The sequence below is a fragment of the Dermacentor andersoni genome, chromosome 3 (genome assembly GCF_023375885.2).
Source record: "Dermacentor andersoni chromosome 3, qqDerAnde1_hic_scaffold, whole genome shotgun sequence".
NCBI lineage: Eukaryota > Metazoa > Arthropoda > Arachnida > Ixodida > Ixodidae > Dermacentor > Dermacentor andersoni.
The window spans coordinates 86213440-86238249 of NC_092816.1; the positions used below are offsets into that span (position 1 = coordinate 86213440).

The 24810-nt window shown below is 46.7% G+C and overlaps 1 protein-coding gene and 1 pseudogene across 4 annotated transcripts in view; both read left to right on the forward strand.

The window, feature by feature from the left end:
• Positions 1–24397, forward strand: part of LOC126525047 (uncharacterized) — an 87740-nt gene extending 63343 nt beyond the window's left edge. For 3 of the 4 annotated variants that reach the window (XM_072287242.1, XM_050173107.3, XM_055067495.2), the window contains 3 exons: positions 2004–2087; positions 6939–7124; positions 24074–24397. In XM_072287242.1, the coding sequence (XP_072143343.1) occupies positions 2004–2087; positions 6939–7124; positions 24074–24307 (504 nt within the window). In that variant the 3' untranslated portion in view covers positions 24308–24397. The remainder of the gene's footprint in view (positions 1–2003; positions 2088–6938; positions 7125–24073) is intronic. The other variant, XM_072287243.1, reaches the window with a different exon arrangement.
• Positions 556–735, forward strand: LOC126525336 (U2 spliceosomal RNA; annotated as a pseudogene).
• Positions 24398–24810: the final 413 nt, after the last annotated feature.

Here is a 24810-nt window from a genome sequence, read left to right on the forward strand (position 1 = left end):
TGGCGAACTGTCCGTTGCCATGCGTCAAACGCCGTATGCATGCATAAATGGAGGGTGAGACGCGTCTAGTCGCCCCTCCACGATGTTGAGCCTGGGAATATGATGAGGCACCGGAGTTATACATACCCATGCATTCTTGAAAAACGCGGCCATACACCTTTTACTAACAAATCCCGGCACGTAGAACAGACACGCACCCCACCGCAATCCGAGGGCACACACTGCTTCCCCGTAGCCAATGCGATCGTGCGTTGGTCGACGTCCCGCAGTGCAGTAATGATCGTAAGGTCACTCGAAAACCATCAGCGGTCACGCAGAACACTGGCCACACAAAATTGGTTCCCCACAAACTCCCGCTGAAACCGGCCGTTGCTCCGGCGAAACGTTCCAAGTTTTCCTGATCGGGGCCACATGGACGGTTCGCATTTCTTTCCACCTCGCGGTCCCGGCGGGCAGCACGCTTACGGGACCGCCACCACGGGAGAGCGGAGGAAAGGAAAGGAGATACGCAAGCGCTTGGAACGCCAACAAAGAGAGGGCGGTGTGCATGTAGACATGGCCGACGCGTGTCGAGGTGTAGTATCTGTTCTTATCAGCTGAATATCTGATGCGGGTTGTATTTGGACCTTAGATATTAAACTTATTTTTGCAAGTTGGCGGAGTGCTTAAAGCCTGCTTCACCTCTGCCGCAGGTCGGCCCGGTATTGCGCTATTTTCGGGATCGGCCCACGTGTATAGGGAGAAATTCTCAATCTACACGGCTCGACAGACGAACGCAATTTTCGCTGTAAAAACAAATTGATCGTGCATCGGAACGAGCTTATGCCGCTGTTGAGTATTGTAGAGTGAAATCGATACATAGAAGATGTGATCTGCTGTGGGTGAAACAGTGCTGCCGGTGAAGTTGTCGTGTAATGGGCTAATTATCTTGAATTTAGAACAGCGCTACAGAACACAGGGAAGGAAGAGAATTTGCACAGCGCTTACTTCCGACACTTATCGATGTAACAAACATACATAAATAGAAAAAAATACAAAACAGAACGGAGAAACCGGAACTGGTGTGTAAACATGCCACTCCAATATCGCCATTGACGCCCATATACTGTAACTAAAACTTCACTGGACTGTGCCACTGACGTCATACGTTATTCAGCTTTGGAAGTCAGCGCTGTGCATTCTCTTGCTTAGTGCTCATATTTGTTGCGTTATTCTAGATAAATTAAAGATGTGCAAGCAAACCCAAATTCTGACGTTATCAAGGGATAATATGCGGCCTGCTGTGGCCTTTTAACCAGCCAGATTTAGCGAGCGGTTACAGAGGATGGTGTCTGGAAGCCTCGTGCGGACTTTTATATGGAGAGATCTACAGCCTTCCTTCATGTATAGGGAATGACGCCGGTGCAAAGTGGCTAGTGTTCTAGAGAGGGAATAAATTTTATCACTGACCTACTATAAGTGTAGATGGAAGTCTGTTGTAACTGCTATTACCTCTTAGGAGGCATCAACGCTGTACACAAATTCTACGATCGGTATCGAGGTATTTATAGTTGCTGAGCTTGCTGCTTGGTCCACTATTTCACGATCGTTTTTCATCGACTTGTCTAGGATACTTTCGGAATTTACATTGACTACGGTCATTATTGTTTTTTTTTTTTCTAATTATTCTTGTAATGCACTTTATTCAGGTTTTTGTGTATAAATGTTGCATATTTACATTAAAATATTGCGCTGGATTCAAAATGTCAGGCCGGGTTTAACATTTAAAGATAACGCTGGGCTTGATGCTTTGCTCATGTATTCGCAGCAACAATTTATGTGGAAACCTATAGGTGCCGGATAGTGCTGTCTTACCACATGGACCGCCCCACTGTAATAATTCGATTGGTGTCGTCGTCGTCCGCGGATAGACCCATTTCTGCACATTCAGAACGCGTACGCATCATCCACGCGTAACATGTTGTGAATAAATAGCCACTTGTTGTCACCTTCACCCATTACAGAACCGACTTCACCGTGAAATGGTCATAGGAGGGTCGTGCGGCGTTGTGTCCACGCTGCTCGTCGGCGTGGAGAACGCTTTCAAGGTGGGTGCCTACGCGAAAAGACTGGCATCTTGTTTGCTGAAGAGGATGGGAGACAAAGTTCCGCTTCTTGTTTGTAAACAACAGCATAACCTCCTGCATCCCGAGCCTAGCTGGCGACATTAAGGATGGTGATATTCTTTTGGTGTGTTCTGGTATTTCTACCCGCCGTGGTTGCTCAGTGGCTATGCATGGTGTTGGGCTGCTGAGCCCGAGGTCGCGGAATCAAATCCCGGCTACGGCGGCCGCATTTCGATGGGGGCGAAATGTGAAAACACCCGTGTACTTAGATTTAGGTGCACGTTAAAGAACCCCAGGTGGTGGAAATTTCCGCAGTCCTCCACTACGGTGTGCCTCATAATCAGAAGGTGATTTAGGCATGTAAAACCCCATAATTATATTTTTATATTTATTTGGCGGGATAACTTTCGGTGGCTCTCTGCTGCTGAACACAAAGTCGCCGGTTCGAGTCCAATGCTGCAGCGGCTGCATTTCGACTGTAGTAAAATGAAGAAACGCTTATGGGGCAGCGAGCTTTGGGCGCATGTTACCTCAGGTTACCAAAATATCTATATATCAGTCCTCTATTAAGGCGTCTGTCATCGCCTTTGTCTTGGGAATGTTAAAAATCAATCAATCAATCAATCAATCAATCAATCAATCAATCAATCAATCAATCAATCAATCAATCAATCAATCAATCAATCAATCAATCAATCAATCAATCAATCAATCAATCAATCAATCAATCAATCAATCAAATCTAATTTTATCATACGCAAGTGTGACACGATGAAGTGTCCCCGTTGGAATTCTTCGTGCTAGCACACCCATCCGCTAAATGCAATAGGGAATCCGCACTGCACGACGAAATACTAGCGCTGTAATCCATGGCTTTGCCTCGGAATCCCAGTGAAAAACGGCCAAGATTACACGCATACATTTAGGCTATGGTTCTTTAATTAAAACACGTTACTATAAGTCAAAATACTGTGCTGAAGCGTCGGGAACTAATATGACAGGAACTTACACTTGCCTTCAGATAAAGTCACAGCTTTTATCTTAGTGACAACGTGATTCTTGAGGGAAATGGTATGGCGTAAGCTCTTTAAAATAAGCAAGTATGACCCTGCGCTGACTTCTACTGAAGCTATTTTTCTTGCGCCCAGGGAAACAACGCGCACATGCAATTGTCCCTTAGCGGCAACAGCGTCCCACGGGAAGAAAGAGCTTGTTGCTTGTTCCTGTGCCGTAGAGAGATAGATAGATAGATAGATAGATAGATAGATAGATAGATAGATAGATAGATAGATAGATAGATAGATAGATAGATAGATAGATAGATAGAGAGAGAGAGAGATAGAGAGAGAGCTAAGGTTATATATTCGTAAAAGAAAAAAAAAAACATAAAGGGACTGACAACCAGTCAAAGGTGTTGTGAAATGTTGGTGGAAACAACCAAAAGGCCATGATTTAAAGTGATAAAACCGAGCTTGCTGTTCGAGATTCAAATGAATGTGCTAATTTTAAATTGGCACAGAAATCGACAAAAACCAGTGAGTGATGCGAACTGGTGGTGTAGCTCTGGTAGTTAGGATGTATAGTATATGAAATAACTGTGCGTAAGTCTGCTGTTATTAAGTGCCGCATCGTTGTTTAAAATTGCAGTACTTGCTACGCCTTTGCGTTCTATTGTACGCGTTTACAAAGTAAAAAAGTGCACGCTAACGAGCGGTGCGGCGCTGTCGTGTTAACTAGAGTCACTGAAAAAAAAGACAAGTTTCAGAGAATCGCATTGCTTTTTTCCGCGCCGCCTGCCCTCTCAATGGCTCGCGCCGACCACGTGGTTTGTCGCCGGCATAACCTTTCCGAGCGCCAGCCGGCAGACACTGCGGTCGCGTGCTGTGGCGACACAAATGCAGTGTTCGTTCTTTGTTGGGGAGCTCGCTCCACTATTGATTCCAACTACCATTGTTTCAACCTCCCTGTCTCCATACTCGGCGGCTGCAGTAACTTGACTGAAACCAGAAAAGGAAAATGTTTTATTGGGATAGCAATTATATGAACACTCCAGGCGCATTTCTACCGTCGACGTTGCCGTGATAATGCGTAGGAAGTCCAAGGGCCTTAACATCGTCGCCGCGCGCCGTATGCTTTATGTGCGAGTGAAAATGTACGAGGGTGAGACGATGATAGTGGCTCAATCTCGGGCGCACAAGGGAGGAAAGCGGGGAGGAAGCGCCGCGTCTTCCGTCGCGCGCAAGGCACCAGGGGGGGGGGAGGAGTAGGGGGAGGAGTACTTCAGTACTTAGTACTTAGTAGGGGGAGGAGTACTTCAGTTGCTGCTGAGTATGGTGTAGTTCATGTTGAAGCGAGAGGTAGTACGAAGGTCAATGCGCTTGCTGCTGTAGCCGCGCTTCCTCACTCTAGCGTTTTGACTGCGAGTTTCCACGGTCATTGAGTGAGATGTGCTCATGTTCGCTTGTGCGTGTGTGACACCATGCTTGTTAGTTTACAAGTTTATACGGCCTATAAAACTACTGTCCTTACTTCGTATAGAGGTCCACTAATTTGCTGTCGCAATCTTCGCGCAGCCCGGTGTCATTATCAATGTTATGAAACTTGATTCAACCATTGTAAACGACAGTGCTCCGCCAACACGATCTACTGCAAACGGTGACTCTAGGTGCATTTATGACGCAAGCAAAGTACCGCAGGTGGAGGTGCTAGGTGTGCTCATGACGCTCCGTTCATTATAAGCTGTTATCACTCTTTAGCGCCTCACGCATACGCGTCGGACCATTATCAACTGTGATCAACACTACCCTGCGGTGGCTGCGTATCGCACGGCCGCGCGGACCGTATCTTGAAAGCGATTTGCGGTGCGGACAGAGAGTGCGACTACTGATAGCTTCGCGCGCTTTGTTCTCGCCGCTTACTTCGCGTTGAACAGAGACTCGCAGGCATCTATCATGAAAGCAACCTGCGAAAGGGGCAGGGTGCGGCGTGTGCTGAGAGCTTCGTGAGCGTTGTGTTCTTGTCGTTTACTTCGCGTTGAAGTGAGAGGCAGCACGAAGGTGAATTCGCTCGCTGCTGCGGGCTCTATCTTGAAAGCGATCGTCTTACGTGACGGACGCACAGACGGCCGGCTTTTCTCGTTGGGTAAGCATAGAAATGCTTACGCATATAAAAGTTGCGGTGATCTAAAAACGATGTCAATTTCTTCTGTTCCCAATTTACTATTGCTTGTGTGAAGCGCCTAAAGATAAATAATCGTTACGAAAGTTCGTACGATGCCACAATGCAAGTAAATGCATGCTATCCCCTCCTCTCTCTCTTCCCCAACGCGAAATTTTCTGTCCGTGGGGTATTTACGCATTATAAAGTTCACAGGTTGGTAGGTACATATGCTGTGATACACCATGCAGCGTAGGCGTTATCCCATAAGGTCAGCCTGCGTTGTAATCCGACCGCCACATAGCTATCTAACAGTAATCTAACTAGCGACATCGCACGCGTTCAGTAAGCCATTCGGCAGCCTATTATTGAGTCGCGTTCGATCCTGGCAGGTTTTGGGTGTACGCGCGGCATTTGATGTCTTCACGTGGTTATACGCCAATTAATATGACAAGCCACGTATAGTGGAAAATTAACGTGTATTCGTTCGTTTTCACTAACGTGTTGTTGCGCAGGCTCTCGGTATTTACAACGCCAGGCAAAGAGTCGCCAAGACGCAATACAGCGAAAATCGGTCAGCGAGGTGCGTATGAACTCGCAAATATTCCAACGTATAGTCATGCGCATAGTCATATACTGATCGCTCACTTGGCGCGTTCGTAATTTTTGAAAACTTCGAGCCACCTGCACCAGTGAAATCGTGCAAGGAATTTTAAAATTGGCCAGGCTTCTTGGTACTATGGCATACTATTGCATATAGCGTTAAAAAGATATGGCGAAAGAAAACCATGCCACAAATTTAAACGAACGCGAGACTGGACGCAAGTAGCGCTGTGAGAGCGGCAGCTGCAGGAAGCCCTGCTCGCTTGGAAGCCCTAAGGGAGCCCCCCCCTCACACACACACGCACGCACGCACGCACGCATGTACGCTCACCTATCGCTGTTTCTAGCATGTTAAAAAAATTAAATTATGGGGTCTTACGTACGAAAGCCACAATTTGGTTATTGACCAGGATTTCATCTCGCGACCTCGTGCTTAGTAACGCAACACGTCAGCGCAAGCTGGCCAGCTTTTGCGTTCTGCAAACAGCGCTGTTTGGGCTTCTTTACTCGAACAACCATCATGGAGGCCATTAGTGAACTCGCAGAGCGACTATGTAGGACTGATTTGATCATCCCGATGCAGTGCTATGCAGCGAACCTTTGTGTGCACTGTGGGCACTGTATACCAGCTATGTCTTCCTAAACTTACCTGGGGCCGTACTCTGGGGTGATAATTTTTGATGATATTTTCTCTCCAGAGGGATCAATCAGAGCGTACTGAAAGCGATATCCCCAAACGTGATCAATTTAGCGTGCAGGTCCATACTTTTGATGATAGTTAAAGAGAACAAGCATGATATATTACATTTCCATCATACTGTATATAGGGCTAGAAGTCGACGGTTCATGCCATGTCATGTCACGACATGGATGAACTATGACCTCCAACAGCCACCAAAAGCTTTGAGAGGCTGTGTCTAAGCATGGAAAATAGCGCGAGCATATCCTTGAGACGAGTGACTGGTTGAACGGTCGGAACCAGCTTTCGCCGAATATAGGGCCTTAGTTCAGAGCACATATACGTAAGGATCGCTGAGGCTCGAAGCGCTAATCTTTCGCCTCCACCATGGGCAGGTGAACATGCCCGGCGTGACGCGCATCGTGGTGCTTTTCCACCTGTCTTGCGTCATGATGGTGGTCTCGTTCGTGGCCGGATCGTTGGCGGGCACCTTCAACATCATACGCAGCGGCCCCGAGGTCTCCGAGTTGCTGTTTGTCGTCTATCTGTCCTACGTGTCCCATATATCGCTCGCCAGGCAGGTAAGCCACCTACAACAAACACGCACAGCGTTTACAATTAGTGCTATTTTTGCGCTACAAATCTGTGGTTTTAAGTACTATTCTCGAGGAACTGTTGTGCGGGCTCCGCAGTCAGTTGTCGATAGTGCTGTCGACGGGCAGCGATCTACTACGCAGGCGACCAGATGCCTGACGCGCGTTTGAATAAACCTTTCGCTGGAATGACTGACTATGGTTCAGGACAAAAGAACTGGTAGAGTGCGGTAGGATCGAGCTCGGTGAATCATTTGTACATAATAAAAAAGAAATAGAAAAGTAAATAGTAGATGGCAGTTAACTATGTATATCGCGCTGCATCGCACAACAAATTTGATCTGACAGCAAAGGGTAGGTTTAGCATGGATAGCCACTATTCGTGGTCGACATGTCATTTTTATTACATTCAATTCTGAGTGCACAGAACATTACACGACGGTGTGAACATAACTATTGCTTATAAATTCTAAAGAACTCAAATGATGTTGCTGTCGATCACAAGATAGAACGCCTTTTTCCTAGCGATACAAATACGCGACGTTGCCTTTGCTCCACGGCATGACTCGTGTGTTTCGGCGCGTGATAGCCGAAAACCACGATGGAATTCGACATGTTCGGATTAAGCACTTCGCCAAGTGACGGTTTTTCTCTCTTTTTATGCGAGCGCTTTCCGGGTCGCATCTTGTTTCTCTTGGAGAGCGTTTTCTTGCGACAGACCTTCCACCCGATCTCGCAGCCTAGAACTGACAACGCGAGCGTGAGACCGAAGGCCCACACCACCAGGAGACCGTACAGATCGTTGAGCTGAAGCTCTCGACAAAGGCACTTCGGGTCCAGGCGAGCGCTTGCGTCGCGAAACTTGCTCCGGTCCGCGTTACGTCGTCGCACAAGTTTCACCGCACACAGCGATGCCCCGGTTTCCATCAGCCTCTGGGACACCAGGGCGAACGCCCCGGCGTAAGGTGACCACTTGGGCGCAATCATGACGACGTGGACGAGGAAGAAGTCTTGCTCGGCTGCCACGGCACCCTTGAAGTCCCTGCCCGTGTAAAAATGCGCCTCCTCCCTGTTGGTGACGAAGACGTGCGTGCCGTTGGACAGCTTTTCCAGGCAGCACATCGTGGTATTGCAGCCACCCTTGCGCAGATTCTCCTTGAGAGGTTCCTCGAGCACGCTAGAGCCGCTGAGCAGGTGGAACGTCAAGATGTCGCGATAGTACCGGTTGTTCTTTATGCACAGCTTGACGCTCTTTCGCTCGAGCGCGTGCGACAGCTGCTCGAGCGTCGTAATGGGGCGCGTCTTGGGTGGGAAGTTCGTGTACGACGTCAGCATGCCCATGAAGCCAGCGGAAATGATTAGGGCGAACATGAACCAGAAGGCCACGAGGATCCTGGCACTGCTTCGTCTTGAGAGCCGCACGTCAGGAGCATGGTTGACGAGCGCCGAGGCGAGGTAGAAGAAGAGTTCTACAGCCTCTTCCAAAACGTCGGGAGGTTTACCGACACTGGCGGTGAATCGAGTCGCTATGATCGTCACTAGGAGGAACAGGTAAACGCCCAGGGAGGCCCAGACGGCCACCCAGAGGGCGCTCGTGAAAGGCCGACCTATGATAGTCAAGTCGGTGATCGCTATTGGCAGCGGGGAGAGGAAAGCTAAGGAGTCGTAGCGGACCACTCCGGCAATGCTGAGTCCACGCCATATACTCTCGGTCAAGTAGATCTCGAAGCTTCCCAAGTCCTTCCGCTTCATCTGGACTGCGCCGACGGCGCCGGTGAAGAGGAAGTTTTTGTTGCTACGCCCGAACTTCTCGAACTGCCCCGCCGTAGTGAGGACAGCGTTGCTCTTTCGAACGATGCTGTCGACGATGGTCGCTTGAGGCTCGAGCCGCCTGTTCCTGTTGTCCTTGACAGTCGGCACGCTGCTTTCGTTCACGTACCTGAGACTCGTGAGGTCGCTGAGGTCCCTGTCGTCGAACGCGCGGTCGTCGGGGCCAGTAAAACGGCGGAGCCCGTCGGAGCACTTGGCGTATGTGTCCAGGGCAACGTAAGACGAAGAGGCGCTCACAAATATGCCGCGGCAGCCGACGTCGTGGAGCGTTTTAGAGATAAAGGCTTCGTCTGGGGCGTTTTCTGCAGCCAGGAATATCCAGCGCACGTGAAGGAACGGCATATCGTAGCTACGGACGGTGGCGAGCAGGTGTCCCAGCGAAGGCTCCCAGCATGCGACCACGACGTCTACCTTGTAGCCCTCTATCGTGTTGACATACTGCAGTAGGTCGTGCATGCCAGACGAGCTCCAGGTGGTGTAAGGGAAGTGGAGACGCTTGGTTAGACCGAGCGGGAGGCGCTGTTTACAGTTCTGAATGACGCCAATCGCGTAATCCTTTCTCAACGCGTCGTTCAGGTTGTCTAACAGCTTTGGGTGCCAATAACTTTGGACGATCACTAATACGGAGCAACATACGCCCAGAGACAACGGCAACAAGTAAGGGTACATTGATATACAGGTTACTCTTCTAAAGCACTTGGTCATGGGTACGCTGCAGAGCGTTTATATTTGGTCCGGGGCAAGCTGTTGCCGGTACAGGAATGTTTCCACGGCAACGAATCATGCACGTGCGGACACAAAAAACCCACGAGGACACCAGAAAAGGACGAAGCTTCTCCCGACCGTCCGTAATGTCAATTGTGGTCGGCTTTTGTGCCAACGCAAGAAAACGCATTACGGAACATCATCCCGACCCTTTCATCGAATGGCTTTGTCGCACGCGCATTCGCTTCAGTAGCCCCGGATGTCGATGTAAGCAGGCAAGGTTGACATTAAGAGTCGACATGATGGAACATGATGGATCTGAAAAGTTGTGGCGGGCACTCTGCAGAAGCATTGCGCATTGATCACTTGCGTTCGATGTGCCGCAGTATTCATGGTCTGAGTGCACTTGCGCAAACAGCATTGTGCTGAATTGCGCTGTGTAATGGGCGCTGGCCCGAGGGATTTAAGCAATATCTCAATTACAATATTAGAAACTTTTTCCTTACCATATTGGGTTACGCTGGAATAGCATCGCTGTTAAGACAGAAGCTCAGTTTGAGGTCGACACTGGTCTCAGTATAAAAAAAAAAATTAATGCGGTCCATAAACGTATGTAGAGATTCGTCTACGTCCCTCTTCTATTGCAGAATGCAGATTGCTTAATATGTGACATTTTTTGAGAAATTGCAAAACTGTTGAAGACATGTATTACATTTCTGGCGTAAACTTGAAAATAAAGAACGACGGAGGAGGCACTGCTAAAATTACGAGCGGAAAACTTGGCATCTCTACGCTCAAGGCAATTGAAGGAAGGATATATGTGTTGCTGGGGGTAAGCGATAACTTGTGTACGAGGAAGGGCGCGGAAAACGTTACGAGAAACGACACTTCAGATTTCTCAAGAACACACGTTTGTTTTGAGCAAATCGTGACAAGCATGGCAAGGGAAATTGAGGGGACGGTACACGGATGTGTAGAGGGTACATCTGATTCACTTTGAGCGTTGACACTGAAGTGAATTTTGCGTATCTTAGATATCAAATTGTACAGAACACTGTTGTACCACTGTTGTACCATTGTGTCGGGTTCCTGAATTCCAACCATTAAAACGCAGAAAAAATACGAGAGACGGTAGACGGCTTCGTCAACGTTCGCACTGGAATGCTGCCCTCACATCTGTCATATTTTTATTCGCTGTGTCGAACTATAGAGGAAAAGTAGTATTATGGGATCTTCTACACAATGTTTCTTGTGTAGTGTATGCTTATGTGTGATGTTTCAAAGCATCTAAGCTATGCGCCAGCATTTAGCAAATCACACATCTTGCCGAATATTCTCCCTTTGCATATTTTCCGTTTGCCTTTGGCTTGTTCACGATGCCTTAATTCAGGAAAGACTTTACTGAATTCGCCGACATGACTGCGTAGCTCGACGATCGCCTTTCTTCTGGGCTGTCTGACGTGTGACACCGCAGCGACTTCTAGGGAGAGTGCAGAGCGACCCATAAAATCAGACATGGTCCTCAAGAGACATGCAGTGCAGAAAAAACGCGCTGCGCCGGTGATCTTTTGTGAGGGACGTTGCAGATAGAGACACTCCAGTATGTGCGGCAATATACTAGCCGCTGTATTGTCTTCATAGTACAACGCTCCCATGTGGAGAGCTGAGGTTCGAGTCCCACGCAGGGTGGTAAGGTGGATAGGTGTTCCGACGAGGGCTCGAAGCAGGCGAGTACGACGCCTATTTCATGGCCCCGTATTGCATTGTCGTATTGCATCAGATGCTACGTCGTCAGATACTACGGGGTAGGGAGACCGCTTGGTTATCTGAGACGGGAGGCGCTGTTGGCAGTTGTGAATCACACTAAGCGCGTAATCCTTTTTTATTGTGTCATTCAGATTATCATATCGTTTGATGCCAATAACTCTTCGGCGAGTATTAACAAGAAGCAGTACATGCCAACAAAAACCGGAAACCTGCACGAGTGCGTGCATTGACGCGACCTATACAGGGCCTCAGCTGGTGCTCGGAGTAGTGCTCCAGATCGTTTAAAGGGGTATCGAAACAAACCATTTACTAGTTGGGAATACTTCCATGGTGACACCTGGTGCAAGATCTACACGTTGGGCCCAATAAAGTAATGAGGACCTGGTGAATGGCCATTGGCCATCTCGAGTCAGTCAACGAACCCATCAAGGGCCATCTCGAATGGCATTGTGGTCGGCCTTTGTTCTATCAAGGGTGGGAGGATTATGAAACTTCGATAGCTATTCCCTTTCTTCGAACGGCATTGTTGCGTGAGCGTTCGCATGAGCGCTTTTTAGGTGGGCTTAAGCCGGCGACGTTTACCTCTGGACTCCGTGTGATGGAAGATGATGAATCGGAGAGCTTGTAGCACATGGTCTGCGGGAGCATTGCATATTATCTTGCGGCGTTCGATGCGGTAGAGAGCTCATCGTTTAACTTTTTCACCTACAGGAGTTAGAGTTGTTAAGCACGATTTTATTATTTGATTTTTCTTCAGTCTTATAGTCATCTCCTTCACGTATCAGAACACACCACTGCCGGTCTAGGCTTACCGCTTCGATTTCTTGGCAGCAGTGACTTGTGGCTCTGCCCTGACGCCTGTATTAGCACGTTTTCTTTTTTCGCTATAACTTAAGCAAACCTATGGAATCTTTCTTTTATCTGAATGCGAAGGTGCTGCAGAAAATAATCATAATGGAGATCATATTTAATGCACAGTATTTAAGGTTTCTTTCAGTTTGGCTGAACATAAGAACTATTGCACGGAGCTTCAATGGAAGTTCCGAGAATCATTCCAACGAGATGGCTACATTTGCTTGCCCCCTCAGATGTTAATAGTTCTGGTCAAAAATAATTTTATTCGACAGCGTTTTCTTAGTCTTTCTCGCCATATTTTGCAATAATACTGGGGCTTTATTATAGAAACAAGCCTACGTGCTTGAATGAGTTGGGTCGTTAATGACGTCAGCCTGTTATGCTACTGAAGGGTAAAATTTTCTAGAGACCTTCACTTCCCCGCGTACTTTGTCAGTGGAACCTATGCTGTGCGTGAAATTTTTTTATGTCAACAGAAGAGACCGGGGACGGAATTCACTGAGAGAACTTGCGAACGAATTTTGACGTAAGAAAAATCTTACGAAATAGCGTATTCACAAAGAACTGTTCGTAAGATCAGCAAGCTTTCGATGCCCGCCGCTGCAAAGACGATTGCTGATGTCGAAGAAATGCGCGTATGTAAGGGTAGCAGAAGTGCGAACTTCAGTACTTTGGCCAATAGTAAGCGTAAGTTGATTTACAAAACCTAAACAGCCGTCACAGATGACGACTTAAGAAGTAATTTATACACTAGGGGTGCAGCAGTCTTACGACCACAATTATGTCCATCAGCGCTGCTCGAGCTTGATAACATGGCATACCGAGGAACGTACGAGTGCTGGGCCCCTTGCCTTGATGCCACACGAACTACATATTATGGAGCTTTGTTTTCATTTCCGTAATTGGTATTGAGATAAAGTCATTTAATTGCGTTGTAATTTGGCGGTGGTCGTTGAGGTTACGCATACAGGCGGGGTTAGCTTGGCAAATATGGTCGGCAATTGCTCCGACTGAGCGTCTCTTTCTGTGCCAAATACGTCACAATGTCACCATGTGTCCACCAGTTCTGTACGTCACAGAATTGTGAGAAGAATGCGTAGCACTTCCGCTGCAATTTTTTTTGACGGTGGTGCGGTAATCGGGCGAGCGTGGTGTGTGCTTGTCGGCGCTGTAGCAGACGCCCGGAAAAGGAAGCTGTCGAATGTGACCATGCAGTGATTTGCTGTAATAATATAGCCTCAACTACTTATGCGCAATGTGCGATAATGCTGTCAGCTGACCACATTTCTTTTATTTCTTGTCATTTATTCCGAGCTTTGCTTCCTCCTCGCTCTCATACGACGCCGTAAGTTAAATACGCTGCCATTTCGGTTGCAACCTTATCTCAGCGTAAGGACTTCTACAGCGAAGCTGTTTACGCGGACCCTGTGCCGTTGTTGTCGGACTTCGCTAAAAAGGGGCCACGTGACCTAGCGGGAAAGAAAAAAAAGAGCTCAGCAGGGCTGCCGGCACTTCATGCGCCAGCAGCCTCGTCAATCGTCAAACCAATCCAACCAATGGTCAAAACGATTGCAGCTCCCGCATCTCCCGTGGTGGGCCTTGCGCCCAATATACTGAGGTTTGGATTAGTGGTTCCGCACATTGCGTCCCAGCTACAACTATGGGAAGACCACGAGCAGAGCGTACTGCTGAGGAAGAATCTGCCTGCCGTGAGCGTCAGCGATACTGCTTGCGAAATTTGACTTGCATGTTGTAACACTCGGTGTAACTAACACAGCTTCGCTGTTCGAGCATCTTCACGGACTGGAAGGGGCGGCGAATTTTTTTTAGGCTCACATGCTATGGGAGTGCAAACATCAATACCCAGACCTTAATCCCGTGACCCTCTCGTCGAGATGGCATGCCGCCCTGTGCAGCTCCCATCTCGACGACCAACTCTGGGCGACCCAGCAGGCCTACGAAGCGGCGAAGTGGCAAGACCTCGACGTCCCATCGTGGGAGGCCCAGCCGACTGAACTGCTGGTGCTCATTAAAGTTCACTCTCTCTCTTTCTCAGAAATTGCGTACGAAGAACGCAGCTTAGCGAATACTGCCCCGGATTTTTAGATATTAAATAATGCTGCTTTAGGCGCGCGTAATAGGCACAAAACGATACAATTCAGGGCCCTTATTCACGAAAACCTCCTGCTCTAGAATTTTCCGCATGTTAAAATTTAAGGCAATCCTCATGCTGGACGTATTAACGAAGGCAGCCGGCCAACGAGAAACAGCACTTGCAAACCAAAAAGTTTGTGAATCCGGCACCAGAAATATATAGAGCCTAATAGGCTTGCTTTAAGTAGTTGTACGTAGGCACTAATATTGACTGCTACCTGAGTAGCTTTCCCGCTGCATAGCGTTCTTATAACAGAGTAGTTGGTTGGTACGCCACGTTTCTTAGCTATTTATTTAGTAAACAAGGAACATACTGCACAAGCGTGTGTCCGTTTGCAACATTTGCTGCACGGCACCCGCTTAGACGCAAAGAAAAAAAGAATCAGTGGCAAACGAGCACCATCCACAGGTTACAGCCGTTACACGAGATTTAAAGGATTACTGAGATAACATATAACTTGCTATGTTTACGTCGAAGCTTCAAATGAAGGTACAGACTTTATAGCGAGACAAAAAAATACTGACAAGCTCCAGAGCGCCATAAATATGCTTCGCGCGCGCCATACTAAAAAAAATAACCCCAGATGGGAGTAAATGCCTCATCACCTTGCGCATTTCGGAATGAAAGCTTAATATTCTCGATTCTTATGGAGCTTTAGGTAACTCCATCCCTCAAAGGAGTTCTTATGGTGTTCAAATAGGAGTAAATATTGCTTCAGTTCCTGCAGGAATTTTCCAGGTCTTCTAATTGGAGTCAATATTACATCATTTCGGGAGGGTGTTTTTAGTTATCGTAATTGAAGTGAATATTACTTCATTCCTTGAGGAGTTTTTAAGTGTTCAAGTCGGAGTGCATATTATTTCCATTGTTACAACGGTTTTAGGGGCAAATGCTACTTCATTTCTCGAGAGGGTTCTTGAGGTGTAGAAGTACTAATCCATCTCTGAAGAGTTTGTAGCGATCTTGCTAAACTATTTATACTTTGATTCCTGCAATGAAATGAAGGCGCAGCTTTTGTGCCACAACTGAAAAGGGGCATGACATGGTCACCTAACGATTTGCGGTTTTCGGCGACAAATTGTAGTAGAGGGTCTATTATGGCTATACGCGTGTAAAAACTTGGCAGTAAAAGCACATTTCTGTCCAAAATATGAGCTACAACTCGCCGGCTCTACGCCCCACTATCCGGCGCCCACCGCCGTATTGCCAAGCCATGTGCGACATCATGTGCTGCATGGAACCGAGCCATCGTCTGCTACAGAATCAGCCACCGCACCACGTGAGGTCAAAACATATATCTGTCGCTTGTCATATTTGCTTCAGATATCGCACGCCGTGTCTTCCACAACGCCACCTTCGCGTGATGAAGCGAGCGAGGGATCTTTGAGCAGCAGAAGCAGCGATGCCATCGGCTCGCGACGAAACATGGCCTCGGATATTAGTGCGTGACGGCTGGCGCGCGTCAATTTTGGAGGCCATGAACGATGACAGCGTGGTAAACGTGGTCAACATAGATGGCGACATTGGTGTTGCGCGAAACGCTGCTGATGCCTTTCTGCAGAGTTCATACTTCATGCGTGCAGCACTGCTTAGCCAGCCGTTCATGGGAGACGAAATCTGATGCTGCTTAGTACAATGGAACTTGTTACGAGCATAGATCGTTTGCTGGCGTGCATTTGACGCATGCACGTCTCTCAGGTCCGTACACAACAAAACTACGATTTTGTTCCTTCCGCAGTTGCGTGCGACATATGTAAACATATATGCCCGCACACATGTGTCTGTGGCGCAAGGATTTTGTGCGATGTACACCTTGGCTGTACCTTTACTAGAACTTACTTTATTGCACCCTATATTGGTAAAAAAAACAGCAAGGCTATCGTTTGACCGGGGCACTGCCTGCCGGATGGGTCGGTGCGCGAACACGGTCGGCATCGCGCCTGGTCGCAGCCTCGGCTTTTTGACGGGTACCCCAAACTCGGCGTGCAGGCGCAGATCATCGTTATAGCTGTCTGGTATCAGGTGCTCCGAGAACAAAACAAATACCTCAGATGAGCGCCAGTCCTTCCTGCCCACATTCGTCTCCCAAGCCTTATGCTTGACGGGCTCCTTGGGGAACCTGAAGTACGATACCGAGCACTCCTTGCTCCGTTCGCTTTGCACCCCGCAGTGCTACATAGGCACCACGGTACCACTGTCACATCCAGCTTTTCTGGATGGATGGATGGATATTATGAGCGTCCCCTTTGGAACGGGGCGGTGGGTTGCGCCACCAAGCTATTGTTATTATACTGCCTAATGTCCTACCTAGGTTAAACAAGAAAAAAATAAAAACACTGTGAACTCCCACAACTAAATTTTATGATCCCCTATTGCGAACTGTGCTTTTGTACGTCTCCGTTTTTTGTTGGTTCCCTGCTTTTCTTCCACCAATCCTCCGATCGCCTCTTACTAATCCCTATTGTGCACATGTTTACTTTTCCATTGCTCTAGCTGAACCCAAGCGCTTCAAGGAGGACAGTGGTGCCTAAATCGACCGCTGGGCACACGTCTTCGCATTCTAATAAAACACCTGGACACGTACCAACTAGCGCCCCAAGCAGCCCCGGCACGAAGCTAGCGAGTTTTCAGTGGAACGAGCGGGTTTTTCGCGAATAACAAAAGCTGCAGGTCGATTATTGAAAAAAGCAGGAAACATACATGTTCTGGAAGACAAACCACACGAGACAAATGCAGTGAACATGCTGTGGCAAGCAAGAATTTTGTTCCCAGAGCGGTTAAAGATTTAGCATAGGAAGCCTATAGAAACGACGAAAATTTGTACTCCATTTACGAGACAAAAACGCCAGTTGTGATCAAACTGCGACGTCTATCGTACTAGCCGCTGCAGCGTATGTATCCTGGAGACACAGCTTTCGATTGATGCCTATCTCAACTCTCTACACATGGCGTAATACTGTTCCAAAAAGCAATTTTTGAAACACAGTCGTGCAAGTTCACGTGGTATAAAAACTTAAGCCTATGAGTTGCGCCAACGCTCGAAGCCTTGGCCGGGTCGTTTAATCGCTCGTACCTACCGTTCGGCGTCATGCTGGCAGCGGGTCGATGCTGTCTCCGAGGCAGCGTTTTTTTAACGCCCCGTAGGACCGAGTTCGACAGTCTCCCACCACATGGCCGATACACAAAACTCAAGATTTGGTTTCAGTGTTGGTTTTTTTCGGGAGGGCCCATTCAAGTATACTATTTTCAATTTTTACTTCCTAAAACGTAGCAATGGGGTGCTTATTTGTTAAGTCATCGCTTTTATTATTAAATGTTATTACTTGGGCAACATAACAAGCATGCTCATGTCTTTGTGTTACATAAAAAAGAAATAGTATCGTGCCTTGTAGCATGGACAATACTCAGGAATTCTGGACATTGCACCTTCACCATCCTGTGCAACTTCACGGCAATGCACATGCGTAATTGAATGGGCCAAATTTTAAACAATTTTATTTTTATATAATAACCGAGTATCAAAAACGCTTCAATTGTCTGCGCCAAGAGCGTAGTCCCTTATAACACAATATGCACTTATGGCACTTAGTCGGAACATTGGTGGTGCGTTAAAGCAGCGTTTTGGTCGGGGATGGGCGGTTATGTCACACAACAGGAGCAAATGGTTTTGCACCCTTTCAGCAGAGGGCACATTGACTTGAAGACGCGCGAAATTTAAACCGCAAAGCGAATTATTACAGCTGGAGTTTGAACGGTAATTGCAGAGCGAGTGTCATTCAGTCTATTTGCACGCACATGTTTTTGTGAGGCAACAGGAAAGGAGAGGGAGTGTACATGGATGTGCACACCTTGAGCGTGCGTGCGTGCGTGCGTGTGTGCGTACGTGCATTTGCGTGAGCGCGCGTGTTTGTGTCTCAGTATTTGAACATGCGTACGCACGAGTGCGTGTATGCGTCTGCGACCATACTCGTGTGTGTGCGCGCGTGAAATTCCGTGTGCGTTTGTGCGTACGTTTTTGTGCGTGCGTGCATGCATGGGCGCGTGTAAATGTGAATGCAGGCGAGCATTTGTCGTATCTCTGCGTGTTTGCATTTGTGTGAGTGTGTGCGAAAGGGTTTGTGTGTGTATGTGTGTGTGTGTGTGTGCGTGCGCGCGTGTGCGTGTGCGTGTGTAAGCCAGCGACCTAGCGAGAATTTCCCCGTTTACACCTACTCTTGCGGATGAATGGGATATAGAGTTTATTTAAATCCATGTCTAAATCTACGAGACGAGAACGAATTTCATTGCATTTATAGCATTATCTCTTTCTAAAAGCGAAATCAATGCAAAAAAAAAAAAAAAAGGAAACGCAGTTCCCTTCGCTTCTGTGAAGAAGTATGACCAGCAGAGCTGTGTATGTGGATCCCTTAATGGCGAACTGCACCTCCGCCGTGGGAAGGCCCGGCATTCCACTACCTTGGGGATCGGCCCACGTATGGAGAGTGCTTAACGCCTGCTTCACCTCCGCCGCGGGTTCGGCCCGGCATTGCACTATCTTCGGGAGTTTGTTCTACACGCGCACACGATAGTGGGGAAAGTAACCCTTGAGAGGAAGCTTTAGCTTGGGTGCTCCTATCTAAATACATGTAAAAGGAAGTCATTTTTCTCGGCAACCACTGCACCAACGTTGACTCGGTTTGTTGCATTTAAAAGGAAAACTTAAAATCTAGTGACTTCTGGTTTCAAATTTTTGATTTAGGTCATCATTTGTTAACGATTGGTAAAAATCGCAAATTTTCAGAAAACGAAAGTATCAAGTTTACAACTCTTGTCTTTCGGTAATGAAAAATGATATCACAATTCTGTGCATTGCATCTAACAGTACATCAAAAGCGGACATGAATCTAAAAAAATTTGGTAATATGGAAGTACAGCTTTTGCAGTACACTTGTACACAACGTAACGAATTCACGTAAGAAATAAGTTGACATATCGAATTTGTCCGCTTTGAATGATCTAATGGATGTCGTTTACAGAACCGCGATATCTGTTCTTGATGCAGAGCTATTAATTTGTAAACTTCGTGCTTCTATTTTTCTCGCACTTTCGAATTTGTGGAAATTCTGTTAACAAAATTCAGGCTCTAAGTAGAAATTCTGCTTCCAACAGTCACTAGAATTTCAATGATCTCTCAAATGCAACAAATTTCATTAATATCGGTCCAGTGTTATCTCAGAAAAGCGTTTCTGCGTTTTATATCTATTTAAATAAGCCGCGCCAGTGTTGGGCTCGAGCTAAAACTTCCTCTTAATGGCTTCGCTGTAACAAAAATAATAATGAAAGAAAACACCTCAGCAGTCAATGTCGCCGCCCCAGATTTCGTCACGATGGCACAGTCACCATCGGCACGGCTCTGTGAGCAGTTACCAAGCTGTTCACTTTTGTTCTCTTCCTCCCTCGGTGGCAGCGCATTGTCTTGATGCCAGCGACGCGTTAAATCTGCATCATCATTGCGTCATGCATCGCTTCTGCGACCAAGCAAGCTTTCGGCGGCATGCGCTCACTGCTATATTGACACTTTTTAACTGCTTGCCTTTGAAAACAGCATGAATAAAAATCGAAAGCGGACTGGTTACAAGGAATATACCCACGGGGCCGTACTATTGGTGACAGCATCACAAAATGCTAGATGCAGTAAGGTTGCCTTACAGGTTTGCAAGGATTGACTGACGGGCTAGTTGGTTTATTATCACAAGAAGGACAGCGCTTCAAGTTGTTAGCGTATTGTGTGTGTGGTTCCTCCTCCGTGTGCCGTCGTGAAGTGCTGTTCTTTCCATGACTTTACAGATGTTCTTTTTCTGCGTCAGTTACGCTTTCCAAGAGCGTTCACTTGGAAAATGTTTGTTTGCATAGTTTTTACAGAAGCATATTTGATCAAAATTTCTTTGCTCGGCTGGGCAATCTCGAGGACGGGCTCCAAACTGCTCATTTTCTTTAGCCACCTAAGATCAATTCCTGAAAATTTAATTAACGTGGCTTTGTTAAATACGCACACAACTTCTCAACTTACTCCACAGCCATGGGTTACCAATCTGAACACTCGAATGATAAAACGTCATCAATACTTGTATTGGTTTAGTAGTTTTGTTTGGTGCGGTTCAAAGCAGCCGGCATATTGATGGTGCTGTAGGCTTCTTGTAAAGCAAGTGTGAAAGCTTGGACAGGTTTTCTTGGCACAAATCAACTTCATGAGCTTAACCACATGTGCCCAATCTTGCACTTCTGCCTTTATAACAGCTTCTCCTACATTATACAAGAAGCACGTCAGCGCTACGGTACATCCCACAAGGTGTGCGAGAACATTGTGCGCGCCTCCGATTAGATTTCTGAGCGTTGGTGGCATCAGGCTCGGTTTCCTGGCATCATCGGAAATAAAAACATCCACCTGGGGGAAAGCATTAGCTACATTTTCAGTACTTTGCAACATATAGATCAGTGCGGACATGAACGTTAGAACGAAAAGTACTGAAATATTAAGATAACGGTTGTGCGGCATATATTTTCGCTGTCTAATGTTAAGATCTAAAGAAAAAAAATGCTGTAACTTTGTGACAATTAATGCTGACATGAAATATGAGCTCCAACACACTGCCCGTAGTGGAACTGCCCCTGGACTACAGGGCTACATTGAACCACGAAATTCTGGTTTGATAAATTCCAGTAATTGCAAAGTGCTTAGCTCTAGAAATTTTGGTATATCGGCGCCGCTGTACTCTCTTGGGGGCTCTTTATACCGCGAGCACTGTTTCAGCTAATATTCAAAGCAACTGTACACTATTTTTCTTGGTGGGGGGGGATGAGATTTTTTTAGCGTCTAAGCACTGTTCCAAAGTTATCGGTTAGCTCAAGACGCGCCTGCATGTGTTTCTAATATCAAGTATTTTGTCACGGGTTCAATAGCGAAAGAGCGTTATCTTATAAGATTGCGCGTGTGAAGCGAATACTGTCGTACATTCTCCATCACATTTGAAGACCCGAGATTGCGCTGCAAGGTACGAGCATTCCAATTTGATGAACCAATGCCTTGATCCCTATATGAGGTCCAGAGGAAGCACTACTTTGCGCGCAGCCATCGTTGTGCTTTGAGTGTTATTTTCTTTTCCAGCGCAAGCTCCCCTTATAATAAGTTATATTCGTGACTCACTCTTTTGGAACTGCCTTGTTCTGCCCATCACTACAATTTGACAGTATAGACGTGCTACATCTTCATTGAGCGAATACTGGAAAATGGACTAGGACTTTTGTTGCGTGTGCGTTTACACATTTACCGCAAGAATTCATTTTTCATAACGTATTTTTTAATTTAGGAGGCTATAAAAGACAGCAACCTTATATTAACAGGAGGTCTTAATAATACAGAAAATTTAAATGCTTATTAGTCGGCTTCTACGTCATGGTAATGAATTTCAATAAAGGTATCCTTATGATAATTAAAAGCCTATCCACTTGACAACGTTTCATTTGAGTTCCCCCTTTGCAAGCTGATACCGACTTGATGGTGGTTCGTATCGTGGGCCCTTCACATATGTCCAACCGTCAAACAAAGGGTTATTCTGAAAGTTTCATTTCAGGAAGGCGTGTTACCCGCCTGCCTTTCACTCCCGTTCACAAACACGCATAAGACGAAAGTGCTGCGTGAAGAGTTTGTCCAACGTACACCCAACAAAGAAAAAAGCGCCCCGCGACTTCTACAGCACCAGACAGACCCTTGCCCCAAGTTGAACAATTCCAATGGCAAGCTGAACAAAGCAGAAGTTTCCCGCATATGCGCACAGCTGAAACTCGTAATCCTCGCCGGAATACACATGCTCGCTCGGCAAGCGTGCAGCTTGTGACGTTACGGCTCGCGAGCGTGCCAGTGTTGCTGGACTGTTATGCTGTTCGAGTGTAACATAAAAAAAATCAATTCCAAATTACATGCAGGTTCAAATGCGCTAAGCTTTTGCCGACGTCGTCTTGAACGCACAAGGATTACCTCACACAATATAGATTGTGATCGAAAATGGGCTGTCATGACCCCTTTAAGGACACTTATTATTGACCGATGAAGTACCGCTGGTGTAATGTTCTGTGCCGATAAGAACTTTTACCGTAACTTATATCGTTTCCAACCTTCCTAGTTATATTTGCTTAGATTTTGAATTTATTTACAATGCTTCACTGGTCATTATTATTGAATTGAGGTTCAGTTAGAGCATTTATCAACCCTTCTAGTTAAGCACCCTTCTTCGGCTAAGCAACTCTGTTCAATAACATAAATTGAAACGCGAACTCAGAACTAATAAAACGCCTGCATTTATTGCGCTTGCACGTTCGCGAGAGCGTGTGAAATTGATATAAGTTTTTTTTCTTGACACCATTAGCGAATGGAGTCCTTTACTTACAGGAGTACGTTCTCGCTTATGTATTTCTTGTTAGCATTTCTACGCGCGTTATGATTTCATGAAGAAAATACAACTGATGGTTGTTCGGATAGCTGTATGAAGTGTATTTTCTACCTTCAGGCATTTCAACATTACACGATAGACAACGCATAGAGTAAAACAAAGCATTCGAGGAAAATTACGTGTAATAACATGGTATTTGAAATGATACATCTCAGTTCGCAATAATATAAAGTACATACTACAGATCAGCAAGGCCAAAAAGTCGAATATATCGCGTATTTAATCAACACACGCGCGCGAAAACAACACAGTGCAGGTGTGTATACATTAAATTACAGAACGATGATTAGTCAACTGTAATAAAACGATTGAATTACTCGAGTGAACCGTGTATAGTATCATTTTCCTTAACTTGCGGGGGAAACAGTGCGCGGAGGAAATAAATTTTTATTTCATGTCATGGTGCGAAGTTTTCACACTAAGAAACTCCGTATTGTAGACAGTGCACGGAGGAAATACACTTTCACTCCATTTCATGGCAAGAAATTTTCACACTAACAAACTGCCTATTGTAAATGGAGTGATATTAAGCGATTCCATTTATTTACTCCGTCATTTGGCTAACGAGGCAAAGTCATGGTTTTATTCTTTTTACGCCATGATGATGGAGTAAATATATCGAGCTGCAAAATTTTACAGTGCAGTCAACCATAAGAACCCATATTCAGGCTTGTTTATGCTTACAGTATACTTGCTTCTATGAACCTATTTTGGTTCCGATAGTTGGAGCGGAGATACGTCATGACGTTGTGATGTTACCCAGCTCCATTACAGGCGACCGCTAAACGCGGACGTATACCCCATTCTCTCCCTCCTAAAAAAAGAGAAATAAAAGAAATCGCAGCACTACTTTGGTTTTTCTTTTTTGTTGAGCAACACCAATATGCACAGACTCACTGCTACAGTACTTCGGCAAACATTCCTCTGTGGTATCACATTACGGTAATGCCGATGACATGATGTCCCGCACTGAGACGAAGTTTTAGTCTCAAATTAAAATACGAGTGTTTCCCAAGCTTCGTGCTCGCTGAATGTCATCCGCTTACGTGTGAGAAGCGTGTATAGTATACAACTTCTACAAGCTCGAAAATAATGTGTCGGTACTCTTTTGAAGGAGGGTATATTAAACCTCTGCGCAGGTTCGTCGCGAGCACACGTGGGTGATCCTGCTGGTGCGCATCGTGGCCAACATCGTGTGCGCCATGGTGCTCGAGAGCGCCTTCGTCGACCCCGACCTCTTGGACTCGGCGCAGGTCCTGGCGGCCCTCATGGTCGTCTTCGCCGGCGCGCTCACCACCTTGCACCTGCTCGTCGAGGGCCAGGAGAACTCGCCCGTGGTCGCGGCACACCGCTTCCTGCAGCTGTTCACGTAGCAGAGGCCCCGAAGCGCCACCTGCCTCACTTCCCCTCGCGGTTACCGAAATGTTGTCTTTCGATTTAAATACAGCTTTTGCAGAACCTTTGATCTTTAGCTTTTCTGAATACAGATCCTCTCCCCGCGTTTCTTTGACTGAGCATGTATGGACGATCAAGGCACGTCGCGGGAGCCAACTTTTCAAGGGGAGTTGTCTTAGTCCGGCCAGCAAGTGGCTTTACTTCGCAGCGGTAAACGTTGCTTTACAAATTAGAGTAAGCGTTAGAAGTAGCGCAAGACGCTGCCAAGGAAAGCCCTTACTGCCCTGACGAAGGCAATTATCTTTGTGGAAGCGCTGGCTCCAGCGACATTCCTTGTTCGATAAGTGTTTGCCCCTTCACGCCTCAATGTTCCTGTCAACCTCCGCCATGTCCGGCTTCCTTTCTTATGTGAGCACTACTCACAACTCTGCCCGTCTTCATCGGTACATATTACCATTGCGTGCGTCGCCCTCATCTCTGG